Source organism: Xenopus laevis, chromosome 5L, assembly GCF_017654675.1.
Source record: "Xenopus laevis strain J_2021 chromosome 5L, Xenopus_laevis_v10.1, whole genome shotgun sequence".
Lineage (NCBI taxonomy): Eukaryota > Metazoa > Chordata > Amphibia > Anura > Pipidae > Xenopus > Xenopus laevis.
In genome coordinates, this window is record NC_054379.1 from 49,345,702 (window position 1) to 49,369,962 (window position 24,261).

Genomic DNA, 24,261 nt, shown 5'->3' on the forward strand with positions numbered 1-24,261 from the left:
GAATAAGCCATTCTATAACATACTAAAAGTTACCTTGAAGGTGAACCACCCCTTTAATACTAATAATAAGTAGCCAAATTAGAACAGACAGAAAAATGCTCACTGTGAATAAGTGTCTCCTGACTCCGTTCATAAAAACACCTGTCTACATTATCTATGTATGGCTAGCTATCTTGTTCTCATAGAATTTATTTAGTAGTTTTAAATTAATCTGTACAGAATATGAGACTCCATAACATATGCTAGCAAATCTAATATATGGGAAATAATAGTATAGTAAGTGTAATATCCCTAGCCTGAAGAGCTTTAGATTGGAAGGATAAAAGTACAAAGATAATAGGTTAAGTAATAGGTTTGGTAAAAAATGCTGAGTATGGGTTAAGGCTCAAAAAATGTTTTGGTAACTAATAATGATGACAAAAGGTATTACCTTAGACTGATATGCATTGGCAGTAGACCCCGATATATTTCTTCTGCAATATTTAGCTGCTGCTTGCCACTTATTACTTTGCAGGGAATAAGGAATATGCTTCTGGCTTTAAAGGAAGACGTAGCCAGACTTTCCCAGAGATCCAGGATGAGCGATAAAGAGCAGTCAGGAAGTGAGACACTAGTGGACATTTATGTACTCTGTAGTGTATTGTGGTGTAGTGTACGTGTAGTGTGCAAATCACAATGTTTGTTACCCATAATACAGCTTTTCACCATAATTCCAGAGTAATTCTGGCTATAGTCTAAGCTGCACTCATCTTAATTTCCCTCGACGCAAAACACAGCAATTTTGTATGCACTTTGCTACAAAACAGGTTCAAATGAGCCTTGCATTTTGAGTGGGGTTTGTATGACTTCTGCAGTGCAAGTGTAAAACTATGTCTGCATTGTCTGACTTACGGGGCACAAGTCTGGTGACCCGTATTAATCCCAGCCGCTGTGGAAACCCTCATGCTCCAAGGCTCCCCAGTTTCAATAGGCGCAGTTGCCATTCATCAGAAGAGTCAGGATGGGCACTTTGGCAACTACCGTATGCGGAAGTGCAGGAGCATGTTTGGATGCAAGTATGGGACTTATTATCCAAAATGCTTGGGACCTGTGGTTTTCTGGATAAAGGGTCTTTCTGTAATTTGGATCTCCATACCTTAAGTCTACTAACAAATCATATAAACATTAAATAAACCCAACAGGATCAAAACACGGTACTGTTTTATCATTACAGTGAAAAGGGAAGCACAGGTATGGGACTTATTATCCAAAATGCTTGGGACCTGTGGTTTTCTGGATAAAGGGTCTTTCTGTAATATGGATCTCCATACCTTAAGTCTACTAACAAATCATATAAACATTAAATAAACCCAACAGGATCAAAAACATGGTACTGTTTTATTATTACAGAGAAAAGGGAAATCATTTTTAAAAATTTTAATTATTTGATTAAAATGGAGTCAACGGGAGATGATCTTCCTGTAATTTGGAGCTTTCTGTATAATGGGTTTCTGAATAAAGGATCCCATACCTGTACTTTAATGTTTGGCATTGATATACAATGTGTCCAATGCTGGTGTGTTTTAAAATTATATTTATTATGAGAAATCAGTGGGAGTGGATGGTGTCAAAATGAGACTGTTTTAGCAGAGTGAAAGAAAGGTATGTGGTAGGCTATTCCATTATAAAGAGAAATGGATACACAGCCGAGAAAGGAATTCCCTCTGCTGGGAAACAAGCTCTATTTTCTCCTATGTATTATAAAATAGTAATTGGCTTCAACTCCGTGCATTGTATTGACTGAATCCCCAAATAGCTTGAGACATCCGCAGGGGCCCTCAGCAGAAATAAAATCAATAAACTGTATGTGAAAGTGACAATATGGTTATTAACAGTGACTCCATTTCTCTCTGAGTATTTTGCAAGTCATTTTAATTAGAAATTCTGACCCCTTGTGGTGACTAAGGAATAAGAGCAATAAAAGACTCAGGAAAATAATTCCTTACTTATGCCATAGAATAGTGAAAGACATGTAAAATGTCATTACTGAGTATATAAGGTGCTAGATTCATTTGAGCTATGTCTTTCTTCCCTGTATGCCTTGAGATTGACTTCAGTGTTTGAGCTGAAACTCTGATCTATATTAAATATAGTATATCATATTCAATGACAGCTTTGCTGCATTAATAAAGGTAGGGTTTTCTAGAAATATTCATTGCTACTCTGTATAGATATGTTAGACTGTCGCTCTCCCCCTTTATTGGTGGCCAATTATGTCTGGATATTGCTGAAACATTGCAAAAGGATGACTTAAATTATTATTATATTATATATAAATATTGTGCATCTTTGTTCAGTGTCGGACAGCCAGGGACCCACCAGAAAATGTTAAAACTCAGGCTTACTCTGCAAACTATTTTTCCTCCTCTCTTCACTTACTTTCTTTATTCTTTTAATCACCGATTACATATTATCATGTACCTTCCATATTTGAATATTACTTTAAAAGATAATACCATGTGAGTGTTCCTGAATAAATACTGAGCTAGCATCCCACCCGCAACAACCCCCCAGATTTATATACTAGGTGGAGCTGGGTATCTCATTCCCTTGAAGGACATACTCAATATCAAGTAAAAATCCAAATTCAGAATATACACGTATGGGACCTATTATCCAGAAATACTGTTTTATCATTACAGAGAAAAAGGGAATCAGTTTGAAAAATCTGAATTATTTGATTAGAATGGAGTCTATAGGAGATGGCCTTCCTGTAATTCAGAGCTTCCTGGTTAAAGGATTTTCACATCAAATCTGTAAAAAGACAACCAACTGTGTGATACTGTATGATTGTCTCCCAGTATCAGTCTCCTGTTGTGTCGGTGAGGGTCCCATTTCAAATAAGAAAAAGTTTACAGAGCAAGATAAATAAAAGAAATTATGCAAGTTTACTTAGATATGCTAATAAGGTATATCTTATATAAGCAATGGATTAATAGCTGTTAGAAGGGTGTCATTGTTAAATGCTAGGAAGCCATATTAGTTGCCACTAGAAACCAATGCAAAGCCAAGCTCAAAGTCTCTGCTGTCACTGCTAGAATTAATATGCTGTTATGACTGTATGTGGACATTCAAATGCTGTTAGTTAATTAAGTTTATGACTTGATTAGATCATTACTGCTTTGGTTGTCACTCATCATAGTTTAGTTGTGTGGCCTTTGTTGTTAAGAATGGCTATTGTTTTGGTTACTGCTGAAATGTCACATCTCCCTGTCGCTTTAGACTGCATACAGCGGCTGTTTCACATCATGTCAGCATTTCCACCATCATAGATCATGTACAGCGAAAGTTGACCTTGTTGAAGCTTTCAGATCCCCATGAATTTAGGCATGTAGCAAGCTTGTTTCTTTGTATAACTTATATTTTTCAGGTAGGCCTCTGGGTGGCAGTGCATTGATGTGATAAACAAAAGAACACCAATACCTTTGTTTGCTGCAAATCTGGTGTTCCCAAAATGTATTCCATAGTGCTACAGAAACTCAGCAAGAATCAAACGTTTCGGGACCACATGGCCCTTCCCCAGTGATAATAAAGATAATAAAGAGAGACTGTGCAAATTTATAGCCAAACACATAGAGGCACATTTACTTAGCTCGAGTGAAGGATTCGAAGTAAAAAAACGTCAACGTTTTTTTTTGGGCACTTTGACCATCGAATAGGCTACTTCGACCTTCGACTACGACTTTGATTCGAACAATTTGAACTAAAAATCATTCAACCATTCGATAGTCGAAGTACTGTCTCTTTAAAAAAAACTTTGACTACCTACTTTGCCACTTTAAACCTACCGAGCTACAATGTTAGCCTATGGGAACCTTCCCCATAAGTTTTCTAAGCTTTTTCTGATCGAAGGAAAATCCTTTGATCGATGGATTAAAATCCTTCGAATCGTTCAATTCGAAGAATTTCATTGGATTTTTCCTTCGATCAATCGATCAAAGTATTTGCGGTAAATCCTTCGACTTCGATATTCGAAGTCGAAGGATTATACTTCGAGGGTCTCAATATTCGACCTTTAGTAAATGTGCCCCCTAGTGACCCCTAATGGTGATCTACAGGTACATATAGAAAAAAAGTCTTTAAAATTGTCTATTTTACAATGAGTCCATATTCATATTAATAACATCAAAAAATGCCAGACAGCCAAATGTTCTTTGTTCTTTGGTATTGCCAATAATACACCTTCCTGTGAGTGATTATCATCCCAATAATTACGTGTATTGTATACATCTTATCCCACCTGAATTAAAATTGTTTTTCCTAAATTGAAGTTTAAAGGGGTTGTTCACCTTTAAATTTACTTTTAGTATGATGTAGAGAGTGATATTCTAAGACAATTTGCAATTGGGTTTTTATTTTTTTATTATTTGAGGTTTCTTAGTTATTTAGCTTTTTATTCAGCAGCTCTCCAGTTTGCAATTTCAGCAATCTGGTTGCTAGGGTCCAAATTACCCTAGCAACCGTGTACTGATTTGAATAAGAGAGTGGAATATAAATAGGAGAGGGCCTATGACAAATAAAAAGAAACGATAACAATAAATGTGTAGCCTTACAGAGCATTTGTTTTTAGCGACCCCCATTTGAAAGCTGTAAAAAATTAAAAGAAGATGGCAAATAATTCAGAAACTATAAAAAAAAAAAATGAAGACCAATTGAAAAGCTGCTCAGAATTGGCCATTCTAAATCATACTAAAAGTTAACTTAAAGGCAAACCACCCCTTTAATGTCCCTGTCTCAGTCTGACAGCTCAATAATCCAGGTGCAGATTGTCAACTGTTACAATTTGCTACATTAGTTGATACATTTCTCAGCAGCATCTGTGGAATATTAGCAACTATTATATCAATTCTAACAGCTGCCTTGAATGAAACTCAGGGATTCTGCTCAGTAGGGCCAAAGATAACGAATGTATCAACTGATGTATCAATTTAGAACAGTTACAGAGTCTGTGACCCCCCCCCCCAGAGCTGCTTCAGAGAGACATAAAATTAAAAATTAAACTTTAAATTTCAAGGGGAACTCCGGCTTCCAAACCAAAATTTGATAAAGAGGCTAAAATAACACAGAAACCCCTAATATAACAGTCACAGTTACCTGTTTCTTCAAAAAGTATGAATAAATGTCATTTTCTATGCTGAAATCCAGCTTTTTAACAGTTCATCTCTTTCTGCATCATTTGAAATCCTGGCAGGGAAGGAGGGACTAAACACTGATGTTACACATTGTAACAACTTCTCCACAGTTTACAGACAGCATGCAGGAATTACATAACCCACAATGCATTGCAATGGGATATTCCATTTCTTAGTGAAATCATGTGTGCAGGGAATTGTGGGGTTTGGAGGTTTGCAGGCTGAGGACAGCTGGCTGATACAAAGTAACAGTAGTCAGTCAGCTCAGCAAAATAGTCAGACAGATCAGCAGGAGAGCTGGGGGCTACGTTTAGGGAACTGTTCCAAACCATTAATATTATAATATTTTTTAATTGATGTATATTGCAAAGTTGCTTGAAATTATGTTTAGTTTTCAAAAAGCTTATGTTTGTGTGGAGTTCCCCTTTCAGTATTAGGAAAGAGAAAGTAATTGGAAAAAGTCTTTATTTCTGGTGAACTATCTAAAAACAACTGAATTGAAAAAAGTGTTGGAAGGTGAGAAAACATAAGTATAGTGAACTTCCATAGAAATCAACTCAGTTAGTACAGCTGAGTAAAAAAAAACATGGATAATTTTCTTAACTGTGCAATGGCACAAATTAAAACGCCACTGTTTACATCAGTGCTGTCCAACTTACATGTAGTGGCCCGATTATTTCTTATATAGCATATTTGAGGGCTGGATTAAATTGATGATATCATACGGTGAAATCTCTGGCACTTTTGAGCAGGATGAAGTCCATAAAAATAAAATCCCACCCATGGGCCTCTAGTGGACAGCCCTGTTCTACAGCATAAATCTAAATTGCATTAAGCCTGCACAAGAAACACCTGGGAGCAGGTTATTTATTAAAGATTTTGCTTACTGGGGTATTGCACCCCCAACATATGCTTAAATGAGAATTCAACTAATAAGAACCCCTACCCCCTAATACTAATAAGAACCCCTACCCTACCCTACATAGTCCCCCCTCCCTGCTCCCCCCCCCGCACAGGTGTAACACCTGTAATGTCCCTAATCCTGTAATTACCCCTCATTGCAGAGTCCGCACAGTGGAGTTCATGGGTGCCATCTTCCAGGTCTTCTTCCTTCCCTTTGGCAATTTTATCAGTTATCACAAAGCGGAAGACTGCTCCAACTGTGCGTGCAGCGATACGCAGATTACTTTCCGAAGATTATCGAAGAGAAAAAGATGGCGCCCATAAGCTCTGCTGAGCTGACTCTGCAATGAGGGGTAATTAGAGGATTAGGGGCATTTACAGGTGTTAACACCTGTGCAGGGTGGGGAGTAGGGAGGGGGGACAATGCGGGTTTTATTAGTTGGGGGGTTGAATTCTCCTTTAAGATTGAAGTACATGTAATAAATAGTACTGTGAAACCAGCTTTAGGCTGCTGCTGTATGATCAAGATATAGACCAAAAAAGGGTGTTGCAAATAGTGTACTGTATAAATGAAACTTCTTTGGTCTGCAGCCTTATTCAAACTGTAGCCTGATATAAACACAGTCAGACATTTGGCTCTTCAGTGATATAATTAGCATATTAATTTAGCTATTATGTTTCGCCTTGTAAGTGTTCAATCACAATACAATTATGTGACAATGTTGTTAATGTTATTGATATTATTCACAACAGCAGCTAGAGGGCATGCCTCTTATTGCAGATACCCATTAACTGTGTTCAGATCTGTTCACACATATTTGAATGATGGGATAACATTTTCTGCTATTATTGTTAAAGAAATATGAATGGTTTCAGATAATACCTTTTTAGAAACATTGCGAATGGTTACCCGTAACCCAATAAAAAGCCAAATCTGGTTATTTCCTTTAGTAAGGCAAACCCACAGCATGTTAATTTGTTTAAATAAAGGCTTGCCTCTTTCAGAACTGACTTGTAACCCATTAAAATGCCAAATCAGGTTATTAGTAGTAGTAGTAGTAGAATAGTCGATAATGACATTACTATCCTCTATTCTAGTGGGGTGTATTTGTCACAGGGGTAATTCATTGGGTAGAGTCTTCTGAGAGTTCCCCTTATCAGTGGCGTAACTAGATATTACTGGGCCCCACAGCAAATTATTTTTCAGGCCCCCAAAATGTTTAGAGTTTGACTTGTTTCTCCAATATTTATTGAAATTGTATATAAATTAGGGCCTCGTGGGGCCCCTATACCTCCTGGGCCCCCATGCAGCCGCAGGGTCTGCTTCCTCTATAGTTACGCCCCTGTCCCTTATAAATGTAAATCACTTAGAGAGATAAAGTAAACCTTGATATTTGGCCAACCACTGGTGTGGCAGGGCTTTTTAGAAACATTGCTTTGGTTAGTCCCACAATTTGCTAGTTGTTCCTAGTTGTATGTATATTAGTATAGTACTGTGTTGTTTTTCATTGAGCGACTTTCGTAAAGTTACATGACTCCTTAAAGGGGTTGTTCACCTTTAAATGAACTTGTTGGGCCCATTTATTAAACCTCAAAATTATCTGGTTGAGTTTTTAAAGGGGAAAAGTATAATCTTTTGAGGAAAAAATCCCTTGAATTTTTAGTGATTTATTATATCCCAAAGCTGCTAAAAATCTGAATCCGAAAATACTCCATCTCATGTAGTAGTCAATGGCAGATGTCCCTAAAGTTGTTTCTTGACATTGTGATCTGCTCTGGATAATCCTATATAGTCAGGGTTTTTGTCCGACAATCCAAGAAATTGGAGTTTTCGCTGCGACAATTTGATAAAGTAGAGTTTTGAGAAGGTTGATCACACAATTCCAATTGACGCTCATCTTAGTTTTCACGTTTTTTTGATCCAAGAACAATTATTGATAAATGAGTAAAATTTGTGGATGGGAGTTTGGTCGACTTTGTTTTAATAAATAACTGAGATTTACTTGAGTTTTAGTAAATACCTCCTTATTATGATGTAGAGAGTGATTCTGGGACAATTTGCAATTGTTTTTTTTATTATTTGTGGGTATCGAGTTATTTAGCTTTATTCAGCTACTCCCCAGTTGCAGTTTCAGCAATCTGGTTACTAGGGTTCAAATCACCCTAGCAACCATGCATTGATTTAAATAAGAGACTGGATATGAATAGGAGAGGCCTTATAAAAAATAGCAATAACAATAAATAATAGCCTTGCAGAGCATTTAAATTTTAGATGGGGTCAGTGACCCCCCATTTGAAAGCTGGAAAAAAATGGCCATTTGAAACGTTGCTTAAAATTAGACATACTATGACATACTAGAAGTTAACTTAAAGGTGAACCACCTCTTTAAGAGCAGTTTCACATGGGCCATTTTGGATCCTTCACAATATAAGAGAAGATCGAAAAGAACCCCCACTTGATCAGTTAAACTAAAGCAGTCACAATATATTCTTCACTCACCTATTAGATCCCAGTTAAGTTATACACACTCGGATAAACACCGCTAATTAGTACATTGGGTTGAGTATATCACAAGATAATAAATTCTGAAGTGCTGTGCAATAAATTATAGAGTGCACTGCGATAAATTAATTGGATTTTAAAAGAACTCAGAAACCCAACAGGGATCTATATTGCAATAAACCATAGGAAAGGGGAAAACCCCTTCACACAGATTTGTACCCTCCCAAATTAATCTGCTATGTTGTGCCAAATTGATTAATGTGCTACCCCAAATGATGATTAAATTCTTAATTAATTTATTGCTATGTTATTAAATAGAATTGCTTGTATTTAAAAGTGATGCTAGGATAAGAAAAATTAATTCATTAATTGTAAAGTGCTAAAGAGTGCTGTATTAATTAATACTAATACGTGGGCAATGAAGATTCAATTAATTCAATTAAATAGACTGCCAATTCATCAGATAAAAACTAAAATCAATTCTCAAATTCATGAAAAAAGGAGGAAAATGAAATAAGAGGAGGTGGAGTTGTCCCAAAACTACTGCCTGAAATCTTTTCTATAACTGGGACACCACAAAGATGGAGAAGGCAGAGTAACCGGGACTGTGGTCTCTGTTTTTAAGCTAGGCCCTAAGTTGATTTGAGAGGCTAATATGTCCTAAAAAAACACAAATCCACGGTCTCTTGAGCGTTAAGTATGCAGAGAAGGAGAAAGAACATGAACCGAGCAAAGATTATTAATTCTACCACCCCCCAAGACAAATTTTAAACCAAGGTTTTAAATTAAAAGTAGCCAAAAGATCAATAGATTAAAACGCTGACACGCGTTTTGCAATGTTTGCTTTATCAAGGCGTAATGAGGTAATTCTATTTAATAACATATCAAGCAATTGATTAAGAATTTAATCATCATTTGGGGTAGCACATTAATCAATTTGGCACAACATAGCAGATTAATTTGGGAGGGTACAAATCTGTGTGAAGGGGTTTTCCCCTTTCCTATGGTTTATTGCAATATAGATCCCTGTTGGGTTTCTGAGTTCTTTTAAAATCCAATTAATTTATTGTACTGCACTTTATAATTTATTGCACAGCACTTAAGAATTTATTACCTTGTGATATACTCAACCCAATGTACTAATTAGCGGTGTTTATTCGAGTGCGTATAACTTAACTGGGATCTAATAGGTGAGTGAAGAATATATTGTGACTGCTTTAGTTTAACTGATCAAGTGGGGGTTCTTTTCTATCTTCTCTTATATTGTGAATTTTTGAATACTGACTGAAGTCAGACCTCTGCTTGAATCAGAAGGATAAAAAACAAAGGGATAGTGGTGTGGTTTGTGTTTTTTGCATTTTGGATCCTTGAAATATTTAGTTCTGGGACTGCTGTGTGATACATTTTTTTCCTATAGAACATAAGGTGACAGTGATTAGGACATGTCATCCGATGACAGTGATTATGAAGAAAACAAGAAGAACAGGGTAGAGATGATTCTGTTCCAAATGATTAGTTTAAACAATGCTCCTATCTATGTGCACAATCAGACAGAGACATTGACACAGTGAGGATGAAGTTTGAAAGAAGTGCAGGATGAATATTTAAAGTGCCTATACAGAAGGGTTACCATAGCAATGGCTGCAGAGTATAGCCACTGGCTAGAGGTTGCCTTGGTAAAGGCCTGTGTTTGATTTAGGAAAAAACTTCCAATATACAGTTTGTGCAGCAGGTGAAACATGCTGAAGTCTAACCTCGCTCCGACTTGCCAAAAGAAAGGTAATGGTTCATTTAATGGCTTTTATTTCTCACAAAAGTGTTACGATTCAGGTTATGCTGTTCAAGTTGTGCATATAATTTTTGTGGATTTTAAGTGCAGATGGACATGTATACAGTTGTAGAAAGTCTGTGACACGCAGGGTGGATTGTAGATGGTTCACCTACCATATATTTTGTTTCCATCTATAGAGCTCATTTATTATTTGCAGGGGCAGATTGCAGCGTTTGCATCCGAGAGTCGTGTTGTGTCGGATCACCAATGCCACACGATCCGACTTTACATTACTTACCTTGTTCCTGTCGCATCCGACTTGACGCGTGCATTTAGTCGCCCAGCATTGGAATGCATCAATGTCCTAGCCTTAGGCGTTTACTTACATTTGGCTGGGCTGAAAACAAACATCTCAATAAGCTGATACAGATAGGTAGGTAGATAGAGAAATAGACAGGCAGACATTATGGAGGTTATTTACTAAAACTCAAATTTATCTCACCTTTTTTTAAGCCAAGCTCGACCTAACTCTCAATGCCAGAGGTCCCTTTAACCATTTGAAGATGTTTTTTGCCTTTATGATTTTTCGGATATTTTTAAAGTGATTTGCACTTGAAAACTGGATACATTCTAGGTATTCAAGGTTTTTAACCTATAACTTTGAGGTATTCGAGTCCCCCCCCCTGCGCATTGCATTCAATCGATTTTGAGTTGTGAATTTATTCTAGGCAGAAAAAAACGTGCAAACTCGACCTTTGATAAACAACCCCTTTAACTTATTTATTAATAAAATAACTCGAAAAATTTGGTGCGGGAAAAGACTCATAATCAAGCAAACCCGGATTGCACAAATTTTTCAGATTTGATGCCCGAATCGCTCAACTTTTTTGGGATATCGCCTGAAACCCCGAATTTTTCCTATTATTGGACAAAATCCAGCGCAGATCACAATATCTTCAAATTGTAAAAGGGACATCTGCCATTGACTTCTAGGTGACCTTGGCAGGTTTGAGATGGCAGATTTTTTTTAGCAGCTTCGGGGTATAATAAATCTAGAAAAATGTGAGTTTTTTTTTCCTCTAAAGTTTTTCCCACCAAAAAAACTTGACTAGAAAAAAATTGAGGTTTAGTAAATAACCACCTAAATGATAGATACACTGTATTTTCTCATCTATATTTTTTTTACTGACCTAAGCATGTAATCATTAATCATGGCTCTGTGCATCTTGTTTGCTCATGTAAGTGCATTTGTTTTACACATTATTTGACTTGAAAAACATTGCCACCGGCCCAGGCATTGCAGATCTATAGTTAATAATATATTTACATAGTATACTGTTCTAACTGTGCTGAAATATAGCAATCTCCAGAAATCCTCAAAGGCAGACATGGCTGAATAAGCTGTAAATAATTCTAACCATCAAGCTACTCATTACACTGTAGATGCCTTGGGCTGTTTGTGTTTCTTGGTGGATAGTTTTGACACTATTAGATTTTTCAAGCAATGTTCATTATTATCAATACAAAATTGCAGTGAGTTTAACATTGTGTTATGGTTTATCATGCATAATGTATTGTGTTTTGCTTATAATTTCTCAAGTTTAAAAAATGGGAATCAACTGCAGGTTTTTTTGTAATTACAGTTGGGAATGAATGACAAGGATATGACAAGTCGTGTGAACCCAAATTTCTTTGTTTCTAAAAAAAACAAAAAATTAAATGACAGAAGTAAAGTGTATGCCTTAAAGTTTCTATAAAGCAGATTTTTGGGTGAAATATTTCCACCTATTGCTAAAATATGGATTTTATAAAGCTATTCTTTATGTTTGCCTGCTAAGTGAGTACTTGTCTGATGCATGGATTCAGTGCATCATGAATTCTGCTGCTGCTCATGCCCCATCATTTCTTAACTTATAGGCATAGCATTATTCATTCTGGTTGACTATACAAGTAATACTATACAAATGTGTATGGCAGATATAAAGCATGCATTTTGATAGCACTTGAAGCCAGCACTGACCAGATTAGTTTTGGATAAAGATAGCGGAAGAGTAGGATTTGTGATCCTCTCCTCCAGCAGCGAGACTTGGGTAAGCTTTCAAATGAACTGACAGTTCTCTTGGTGTGATATTGGCCTGCAGCTGCCTGGTTACAACTCAGTACTGATAAACATTTAATTACACCATTGCAAATGATTTCTTTGCTGAAATCCACTGAGTGTGTTTGCGTCGGAGCAGGACGTGAATGAAGAAGGAAGATACTTCTTGCTTTAGTGCTGAAATTGGCCTGTGGATTTCAGCAGGCTGGTTTGACCACATCTGGCCCTAGCCTTAATGTTTGGACTTTTGCTCTTTTTGGGGTCCGTTACTTACTAAAGTGCGTTAAAAATATTCGCACAATATATAGACAGAATTTTCGCCAAATATGTACAGCAGCAGTTTCAGCTCAGAGGCGTATTATTGGCAGCGGGTATCACAGTCCAAGGATTCGTCAGCCTCTACGATTTTTTGGTTTCATTGTGATTGGCTACATTAAACTGTGCATTTCTATGAAGCAAAGAGATTGACTGGTATCATTTCTTGTTCCTATGATTCTATTGGCAGAAGGGTTTATATGATGCAGACATGTTTGATTGGTGTTACTCTGGTGATGTTGTTGGATGGTATAATCATCAGTCAATAAAGTTCATGAGTTTTGAAGATGCATTTCTGGCCATAAATGTCACAGTAAAAATTGCCATAATAACCGCCATAAAAGACGACTATTTTATAGCATAAATATTCGCAAAAACTACATTTTTCGCCAGAAAATTCGCAACTCGCTAAAATTACCGCTAACGTTAGCTGGTTCCTTAACGTAGTTACCGCAAGTGATCGCAATGACTTCTGAGCGTATCGCTGTTTAGTAAACGTAGTCGCTGTAAATATTCTGGCGTAAAAATATTGTCAGCGATAACATGCGGAAACTTAAAGTCAGATTTACCGCACTTTAGTAAACGGACCCCTTAATTACAGGAAGCTGGGTGGGCACATCACTGCTCTCATATGTACTTGCAAGGAGCATGTGTTGGCACAAGTACCTTTTATCAATGGTGTTAAAGTGCACCATACCTGCAGGCACATTAATAACATTATTGGATCATGATAATTATCTTAAGCTCGCCATAGACGCAAAGATAGTTGCACGAATATTAAACATGTTTTTTGCTATGGCACACGGTCGTTTAGTTGATCAGACAGCTTAGAAGATTTCTGTCACTTCATGGCCGCAACTTTGTCTGATTGTACTTGTACTACTTTATTTAATCTGAATGGTTAGCGGTATGTTGGGAGATTGCGCCGCACGATTGTTCGCCTGACATTAGACTATATCTGCATTTCTATGGCCAGCTTTATAGTTGTGGCCCTTTCCTGTAAAAAAGATAAAGCAGTGTTGCTTATTTCTGTCTGCCCCCCAACTTAAAACAACTTTTCTTGTAAGAGTATGTGTTTTTTGTCACATGAACTAGCCGTAAGTACTGGAATTTCTAAATGAAAGCAATACAACAGATCTGAAAAGAAAGGGAAATGGTGTTATTCACTGTAGCTGTCTGAATAAAGAGGCAATCATTGATAAGAAGCCCATTCAGAAAGTGGCAGAGAGGATTGTCTGAGAATAATGAGATTTGGAACGAGCCAGCGATGCAATGCTGAATAAAAGGAAACGAGGAACTGTAAATAAAGCATAATAAATAAACCATTTCACTTTCATGTACATGATGAAACTATTAATTCATATGGTAGTGGGGTTTGATATCAACTGTTATACTGCTATACTTTTCATTTTGCTAAAACCTTGAACACGCTATTAGTGATTATTTATTTATACATCAACAGATTCCCCCATATAAAGGTATGGAACCTATTATCAGGAATGCCCAGGACCTGGGGTTTTCAGGATAATGGATCTTTCTGTAATTTGGATCTTCATACCTTTAATTTACTTAAAAAAAAAAATGTAAATATTAAATAAACCCAATCAGCTTTTTTTGCCTCCAATAAGGATTACTTATATCTTATCTTGGGTCAAGAGAAAAGGGAAATCATTTTTAAAAATGTGGATTATTTGGATAAAATTGAGTCTGTCGGGGACGACCTTCCTGTAATTCGGAGCTTCTGGATAACGGGTTTCTAGTGAATGTATCCTATACCCGTAAATAACAGTATGGTCATGCTAGTAATGGGCAAATTTATTTGCCAGGCATAGATCCGCCGTGAATTTCCACATTTTGCCACCTGCAAATTGTTTCACAAAACTGCTACAAAAATTTGCTGCAACAAGCAAGTTGAGCGTGTAAAAATTGTCGAGCGTCAAAATTATTTTGGTGCCCTTAGACTTTAATGCATTTGGACAAACAAGTTGCACATATAAAAATTGTCACACGCGTAAAAATTGCTGCACGTCAAAATAATTTTGACACCCATTGACTTCAAAGCATTTCGCAATTTTTTTCGGAGTTTCGCAAATTTTTCGGGAAAGCTAAACGGGACAGATTCGCCCATCCCTAGTCATACTAAAATGGACGTAGTCATTGTGTGAAATGACCCCATTCAGGAAAGAACTCTTTGCACTTGTATGTAGAAAATAGGAGAAGAATTCCCAAGAAATGAATGACAGCTAAATCCAGTTTCTGTAGCTGTGATTGTGTTTTTTTGTTCCTGTAATGTGATGCTACAGGCCTCAGGGGAAACAGCTCTGTTTAAATTATATGGTAAAAAAAGACCTTGGGGTGTTTGTGTATATTGTAAAGCTGCTTTTGGTTTAGAATTTACACAATGGCAGTTGTTTTCCCTTTTTAACTGCCATAGAATGATGTCTGTAGTGATATGTTAATTGGTAAATGTAAGTGATCCCACCCTCATTGTTCCAGCTGCACATGATACTGTATGTGTACCTCCATTTGTCACCGCTAGTGCTCACAAGCAATTGTGTTGTACCCTGGTAGAGGCATTCCATTAAAGGGGTTGTTATATCATAGTTAACTTTTACTATGGTATAAAAATATTCTGAGACAACTTGCATTTGGTTTTCATTTTTTATTTGTGGTTTTTGAGTTATTAAGATTTTAATTCAGCAGCTCTCCAGTTTGCAGATTCAGCAGTCGGGCTGCTATGCTCCATATTGCCCTAGCAACCATGCATTGATTTGAATAAAAGACTGGGATATAAATAGGAGAGGGCCTGAATAGAAAGAGGAGTAATAAAAAGTACCAATAGTAATATATTTATAGCCTTAGGGCAAAGACACACCTGGAGATTATTCGCCCAGCGACAAATCACCTCTTCTTCGGACGAATAATCTCAATGCAATGCCTTCCCGCTGGCTAGAATTGGAGCACTTTGTATTTCCGAAGTTTCCTCGTGAGGCAATTTTGGGCGACTTCGGAAAACGAAGCCCAGAACTGCATTCCCGCCAGCTAGAATCTAAATTGCCGGCGGGATGGCAGTTCGGGGAGATTAGTCACACGAAGAAGAGGCGATTGGTCGCCGGGTGACTTAATCTCCCCGAATCTCCATGTGTGTCTCTGCCCTTACAGACCCCCATTTAAAAGCTGGAAAGAGTCAGAAGAAAAAGATATATAATAAAAAAACTATTGAAAATAAATAATGAAGACCAGTTCAAAAGTTGCATGATTTATGATACACAATTGTCATGTGATGCAAATTACATCACGAAGCACCAATTATAACTGACGAGATCACGAATTACGAATTTATTTTACAGTATACACAAACTGTGTTTATGCATGTGTGTAAATAATCCATCCACTAAAACTATGAAATTTTTTATGGCAGATATTTCTCAATTTAATGTATACTTATAACAAGCATTAAAGGGGTTGTTCACCTTTGAGATAGCGTTTAGTATGATGTAGAGCGTGATATACCGAGATAATTTCCAATTTGTTTTAATTTTTTATGATTGAAGGTTTTTGCATTATTTAGCTTTTTATTTAGCAGCTCTTCAATTTGCATTTTAAGCAATCTGGTAACTAGGGACCGAATTGCCCTAGCAATAACAATTTATTTGTAGCTTTACAGAGCATTTTTTTAGAAAGGGAAAGTGACGCCTATTTGAAAGACGCAAAGAATCAGAAGAAAAAGACAACTATAAAACTATAACAAATAAATAATGAAAACTAACTGAAAAGTTGCTTAGAATTGGCTGTTTTATAACATAATCAAAGTCACTTTAAAAAAGGTGAACCACCCCTTTAAAGAATATGGTAGAGGGTATTACATTCAGTAAGACTTTATTAGAAGGCAGAGATACAAGGGATAAAAGGTGCGGCATTTAATACTATATCAGAATAACCCATAACTGTGGCTGAATACTGGCTACTAATTAATACAAGACTAAAATATGAAATAGAATGTAAACAAGTATTGTTTTTTATTCAAAGGCTCAATCTGCTATTTAAATTTTGCTATAAACAGGAGTCATTTGCACATTGGTGAAAGTGCGTAATGTAATACAGGTATGGAAAACCCATTAACCAGAACACTGGGAATTATGGGAAGTCCGTCTCCCATAGACTATTTCAACCAAACAATTTACATTTTTAAAAATCATTTCTTTTTATTCTGTAATAATAAAACAGTACCTTGTATTTGACCCCAACAAAGATATAATTAATCCTTACTGAAAGGCAAAACAGTTCTATTGGGTTTAATATTTAAATTATTTTTTAGCAGATTTAAGATATGGATATCTAAATTATGGAAAGATCCTGAGCATTTTGCATAACACGTCCCATATCTGTACTATCTTCTCAATTTATTTACATTTTAAGGAATGAGAATATCCTGTGTATTGTTATTAGATTATTAGCATATTCCCTATTATAAAAATCAAATATGGTGCTGCGAAATAAATATTTTGCCTTACTTTGTAGTGTCCATGTTTCTGTAGCAGCATCTTGTGTCCGGATTAGACTGCTTGCTTCAGCCCTATTGCCTGTTTTTGTTGGGCTGCTCTCTGCCTACGATACATAAACTAGGTTGCTGACATCACAGCGTTTACTATACTGATTGGTTGTCCTTAGGGAAGATGGAAATGCACATCAGGAAAACAGTAAGACAGAATCATGGCACTGGAAACAGCAGGACTGTCTCTCGCACAGCACAGATGTCAGCCACACACTCTGTACAATGAAAAGGGATTCCTGTTGGTGGCTGAATGTTTTGTGTGATTTTTATTAAGGGGTATGAGCTTTTTAAAAGGGGATTTAATATATTTTTTAAGTGAGACATCAGAACAGGACAACAGCTGAGGTTCTCAAGTCAGAACACCACGATGGCCTTGTATAAAGAAGCTGGAAACAGGAAAGTAACATCAATAAATCTGGTGACGGGATTTTTCCAGTACCTCCGGGGTAAGTTTATTACACCCAGTCTAGAGACTATGATGCTCGAGAGTACCCTGGGAATCACTTGTTATTCTCTGAAGCCTCTGCTTCATGTTCACTTGCATTACTGAGAAATGAGCAGTATGGTTAGTTCTCTGAGTAATGTATTTCTTCAAATATTCTGTCTATGATATCATCTGCTTAGTCTGTTGTACGGGATGAAATTTTAGCGATTGCAAACTTTATTTTTTTTTATCTATTGAGGTTACCGATTGCTAAAAGTGATTTGGACATAGTAGACATACAGTATATTTGTGTGAGCATTGAACTTTTGGAAACTGTTGTGAAAGTACTGTACAAAGACAGTATATATTAATACATATTAATTATATTGCATACAGTGGCTTCATAATACCAATAATAATATAGCTTGCTGCATGCACACTGTACACATTGGCATTTTGCACATAGGAACTGTTTTTGCAACTAGCTTGGAAATAAAAGAAAAACAAGCAATTACGTTTACTGTTCAGAAGAACATCCCCCATTGTATTGCTGATACATCTGACATTGCTGAGACCTTTCTTGCAGGCCCAGGATAAAATCAATATCCCTTTCTTTGACTGTCAGGCTGATATACAAGGTCACAGATGCAGTGTTTCAGTTTCAGCTTGTAGCTTGCTCACTTTTTTTTCATTTTGTTGCATGTTTATTAGGCCTGACAGAGCTTCCTTTCATCATTAGTGTGCTAGCAACTACCATTAGATCCTTGTAATTGCTGCATGCTATGTGTAAAAGGTACTGGCCAGAGGTGTGATCCACAGTCACCTGGAATGATATAAGCACGATCCGGAAATTCTGCACTGCTGTACTTGCCTGCCCAAGTTGTTATGGCTCTGCTTCCTGGGTAGACCCTCTAGCATTCTTGGAAAAGAACCCAGAAGCACCAGGATTTAAAAGGGATTCCAGGAGGAAAATGCCTCATCTTTCACTTTTTAGCTGCAGCTATAAAACTAGTGAAGGGTCTGGCTTATGGAATGTATAATTTGTTGCAATGATGATGTTTCATATATGGTGCAGAAATGCTTGAAAGCTCTACTATTATCTGGTTAGAACGTACTATGTTACAATCTAGGGACAGAACATTCAATAGTATTTAAATTCTCCAGAGTTTGTGGGTATATATTGGTACAGGTATGGGTGTCACGGTACTCACTGTTAGTTGGAACTTTTAGACGAAGAGAAGCCTCTCCTACACCTCCCACAATGAGGCAGACCCTGAGGGTTGGAACAGGACTGGTCACGTGGAGGAGTGGTAGAAGTGCTGTAACAGGAACACTTCCAGAAATCGAGGTACAGAATCGTCAGGCAAGGCAGAGTCAGGAATAGGCCGAGGTCGGAAGGCAGGCAGCGTAGAATCAATAACCGGAGACAGGCAGAAGTCAGCAGAGAAGATTAGAAGCAGGAAAATCCGAATAACAGGCAGGGGTCAACAACGAAATATCAGGCAGTAATAAGGCTTAGCGTCACACTAGTAGGCAATGATCACTTCGCAAGGAAGTGCAGGCCTCGGCGTCCTTTTAAGCGCATTGCGCATGCGCCGAAACCGACGCGCGCGCACCGCGACCGACGCAACGCGCACGCAGACGCACGCGACGGACGCACGCACGCACGAACGGCTCCAGCGCGACCACAGCGGGGACGACCGCGGCTGCCAGGTCCTAGTGCCTTACAGTGCCCCCCCCGAGGCGCGCACTCCGGGCGCCCTTCGGACCAGGTTTATCAGGATGAGTCTTATGAAAATGTTTCAACAGTCTTGGTGCATGGATATTTTTAACAGGCTCCCAGGAATTATCTTCTGGAGAATAACCTTTCCAACTGACCAGATACTGCAAACGGTTCCTCCAAATTCTGGAGTCCAAAATCTACTGTATCTCAAACTCCTCGGTATCTTGGACCTGTACCGGCTGCGGAGGTGGATGATAACGGCCATGAAAAACGTTGGGAACCACTGGTGAAATACCGGATGTATTCGTAAAGAGTTTGGGAGTTTAAGCTTAAAAGTAACCGGATTAACTTGCTGAATAATCGGAAAAGGACCCAAAAATCTAGGTGCCAATTTCTTAGATGGAGCAGTTAGTCTGATGAACCGAGTAGAAAGCCACACCAGGTCTCCAATCTTAAATTCAGGATCCTCACCTCTTTTACGATCCGAAAAAACTTTAAAATTGTTTTGAGCTTGCAGGATAGTTTGGTGAAGAGTCTTGAAATTGTTGGTCAAAAAAGAGATACGATTATGGACAGCAGGAACAGCAATCTCCCTAGGCAAATCAGGTAACAGATTGGGATGAAAACCAAAATTAGAAAAAAAAGGAGACTGACTAGTAGAAGAATGTAATGAGTTATTGTAGGAAAACTCTGCTAAAGGCAGAAGCAAGGCCCAGTTATCTTGCAAGTAGGTAGTAAAGCAGCGAATATATTGTTCTAGTGTCTGGTTTGTTCTTTCTGTTTGACCATTGGTCTGTGGATGATAAGCGGTAGATAGGGATAAATTGATGTTCAAAGAATGACACAACGCTCTCCAAAATTTGGAAGTAAACTGTGATCCTCTATCAGAAATGATCTCACGAGGAAGTCCGTGCAGCCGAAAAATGTCTCTGATGAAAACCTCGGCTGTAGTAGCGGCAGATGGAAGACTGGGTAACGGAGAAAAATGAGCCATCTTTGTAAATCTATCTACTACCACAAAAATAGTATTCATACCCGAAGATCTTGGTAAATCCACAATGAAGTCCATAGAAATAGATTCCCATGGGCAATCTGGAACCGGTAGAGGATTGAGCAAACCCATAGGACGAGCATGGTAATCCTTACATCTGGCACAGACCAAACAAGATTTTACATATGCAGCACAGTCTTTAACCATGTTAGGCCAATAAAAAAAACGTTTAGCTAAGTCTGTGGTTTTGCGAATTCCAAAATGACCAGCCGTAGGATTGTCATGAGCAAATTTCAACACCTCCATTTGGGCTGCTTGTGGAACAAATATTTTATTCTTATGGATCAGAAACCCATGAAGAGATTGAAAACTTGACTTCTCCAAAGGCACCTCTCGTGAGGCTAGTTTGATATTTGACAATAATTCTGTCTGAAGAAGCAAAAAATTAGAAGATTTAAGAATGAGTCCATCTGAAACATTCTCAGTGGGAGAATTCAAAAAAATACGTGAAAGCGCATCCGCCTTACCGTTCTTACAACCGGGCCTGAACGTGATATGAAAATTAAAGCGTGAAAAAAACAAAGCCCAGCGAGCCTGGCGTGGCTTTAATCTCTTTGCAGATTTCAAATACTCGAGGTTTCTATGATCAGAATAGATTAGAATGGGATGTAATGCCCCCTCCAATAAGTGTCTCCACTCCTCAAAAGCCGCCTTAATTGCCAGAAGTTCACGGTCACTCACGTCATAATTCCGTTCAGACCTAGAGAGTTTTTTAGAAAAAAAAGCCACAGGATGAAGTTGACCAGAGGGGGTTTGTCTCTGAGAAAGGACTGCGCCAACGGCCACTTCTGACGCGTCGACCTCTAAAATATAGGGTTTAGTAGAGTCCGAATGAACAAGTATGGGCGCAGAAGTGAACCGATCCTTTAGTTCATCAAAAGCAGTTTGTGCTTCAGGAGACCAAAAAAAATTCTTTACAGAACTAGTAAGAGAAGTTATAGGAGCAATTATACGTGAGAAGTCTTTGATAAATTTTCGATAAAAATTAGCGAAACCAATAAATCTCTGTACTGCTCTTCTATTGGTTGGAACCGGCCAGTTGAGAATGGCTGAGATCTTTTGGGTATCCATGGTAAGCCCCCCTGTAGAAATTATGAACCCCAAGAATTCAATGGAGGACTTCTCAAATTCACATTTGTCAAGTTTAGCGTAAAGTCCATGATCACGAAGTCTAGCCAGAGTTCTCCTCACATGTAGACGATGTTCCTCAAGCGAAGAAGAGAAAATTAAAATGTCATCTAAATAGACCACAAGAAAAATGTCGAGGTAGTCACGGAAGATGTCATTTACGAGATGCTGAAAAGTGGCGGGGGCGTTGCACAGGCCAAATGGCATTACGGTGTACTCGAAATGACCATAACGAGACCTGAAAGCGGTTTTCCACTCATCCCCTTTGCGAATACGGACTAGGTTATAGGCTCCCCTGAGATCCAGTTTAGTGAAGATACTGGCTTTACAAAGTCTTTGAAAGAGTTCAGGAATGAGGGGAAGAGGATATCGGTTCTTGATGGTTAATTTGTTGAGCTCACGATAATCTATACAAGGTCTAAGTGAACCATCCTTCTTCTGAACAAAGAATATCCCCGCCCCAGCTGGAGATGTTGAAGGACGAATAAATCCTTTTTCTAGATTTTCATCAATATAATTCTTAAGGACCTTTAATTCAGGCTCAGATAGCGGATAGATACGGCCAAAAGGAATATGAGCTCCGGGCAACAACTCAATTGGGCAGTCATATACCCTATGTGGGGGCAAAGACTGTGCAGCACGTTCATCGAAGACATCAAGGAAGTCTTTATAAGGTTCAGGAACCAAACTTGGCCCAGAAGAAATGCAGAGAGTATCGGCGATGATTTGTGGGAAGTCAATCTCATTGGTAGCCCAGTTGATTGAAGGATTACAAGTCTGTAACCAGGAATACCCCAAAATTAGAGGATAGATGGGAGAAGAAACAATATTAAAGGACACCAATTCTTGATAATGCTGAGTCTTTATTGATGCAGGAATGGATTCCAATCTTACAGGGCCCGAGGAGATAGGGGACCCATCAGCAGTTCTAATAAGGAAGGGCTCTTTAACAGACACAAGGGGAATATTATGTAACTTAGCAAAGTTCTTGTCCATAAAGTTGTTACAGGCTCCTGAATCGATGAGAATTGGGACCTCAAGATGTCTTCCTGGGAGCTGTAATAGAAAAAGTGGAGTTAACAAAGACTGTTCCCCCGAAACTGTAGTACTAATGAATACAGATCTATCAGTCTTACTGGCAGGTCGAATGGGACAAGAGCGAAGTAGGTGCCCCTTCTCTCCACAATACAAGCAAAGGTTGAGTCTCCTTCTACGATCCCGTTCCTCTTGAGAGAGAGCAGACCTGAGCAGGCCCAACTGCATAGGCTCTGACTCCCCCTGAGTAGCTGCTGGAATCAATGAGGGGTGTGGTGTGAGAGGGGCTTTAGGGAGCATCCAAGTAGGACCGAAGGCACCAGACCTCTCGAGACGTCTTTCAATGAGACGGCGGTCAATTTGAATAATCAAGTCAATTAATTCCTCCAAAGTTCCGGGAACTCCAACTCTAGCCAATTCGTCCTTAAGGTTGTCATTAAGACCAATGCGGAGTTGGTGTCTTAAGGCTCGATCATTCCACATGGAGTCTGTCGTATATTTACGGAACTCGGCGATGTATTCCTCGGCAGGTCGTCGGCCTTGCCGTAGCCCCCTGAGTGCTGCTTCCGCTGAGGCTGTGCGCTGAGGATCGTCATAAAGCGTAGTCATCATCTGAAAGAAAGCTTGAGAATCATGGAGCAAGGAACTATTCTGGTCAATCAAACGATGCCCCCAGGTCTGTGGTTCACCATCCAATAGTGAAATAACAATGCCAACCTTTGTTTGTTCAGTAGCATAAGTCCGAGGTTGGAGAGTGAACAGCAATTTACAATGGTGAACAAATGCTTGAAATTTGGCTCTGTCGCCTGAAAAGCGTTCAGGTAACGGAACTTTAGGTTCAGGGGAATGTCCATGAGCAACGACTCCAGGAAGTAAATCGGACGAACCCCGACTTGTTGATGGTCCAGGCTGCGAAGGGTCAGAGGAAGTGGCACCACTCTGGATCTGAGATTGGATCTGAAGATAGCCACCTTGCAGATCTCGGACAGCTTGGGTTAATGTGGAGATTTGAGTGACTAGAACATCAAAAGGAGAGGATTCCTCCGTAGGTTCCATGCTGGCGAAGTGATACTGTCACGGTACTCACTGTTAGTTGGAACTTTTAGACGAAGAGAAGCCTCTCCTACACCTCCCACAATGAGGCAGACCCTGAGGGTTGGAACAGGACTGGTCACGTGGAGGAGTGGTAGAAGTGCTGTAACAGGAACACTTCCAGAAATCGAGGTACAGAATCGTCAGGCAAGGCAGAGTCAGGAATAGGCCGAGGTCGGAAGGCAGGCAGCGTAGAATCAATAACCGGAGACAGGCAGAAGTCAGCAGAGAAGATTAGAAGCAGGAAAATCCGAATAACAGGCAGGGGTCAACAACGAAATATCAGGCAGTAATAAGGCTTAGCGTCACACTAGTAGGCAATGATCACTTCGCAAGGAAGTGCAGGCCTCGGCGTCCTTTTAAGCGCATTGCGCATGCGCCGAAACCGACGCGCGCGCACCGCGACCGACGCAACGCGCGCGCAGACGCACGCGCCGCGACGGACGCACGCACGCACGAACGGCTCCAGCGCGACCACAGCGGGGACGACCG

General features: G+C 38.8%; 1 protein-coding gene across 3 annotated transcripts in view; it reads left to right on the forward strand.

Moving 5' to 3' along the window:
- Positions 1–24,261, forward strand: part of syne1.L (spectrin repeat containing, nuclear envelope 1 L homeolog) — a 285,490-nt gene that overhangs the window by 27,198 nt on the left and 234,031 nt on the right. For 2 of the 3 annotated variants that reach the window (XM_041562725.1, XM_041562726.1), the window contains exon 1: positions 17,465–17,762. The exons of the other annotated variant lie outside the window; for it this stretch is intronic. In XM_041562725.1, the coding sequence (XP_041418659.1) occupies positions 17,684–17,762 (79 nt within the window). In that variant the 5' untranslated portion in view covers positions 17,465–17,683. Of the gene's footprint in view, positions 1–17,464; positions 17,763–24,261 lie in introns of those variants that run through there. 3 annotated transcript variants of the gene reach the window in all.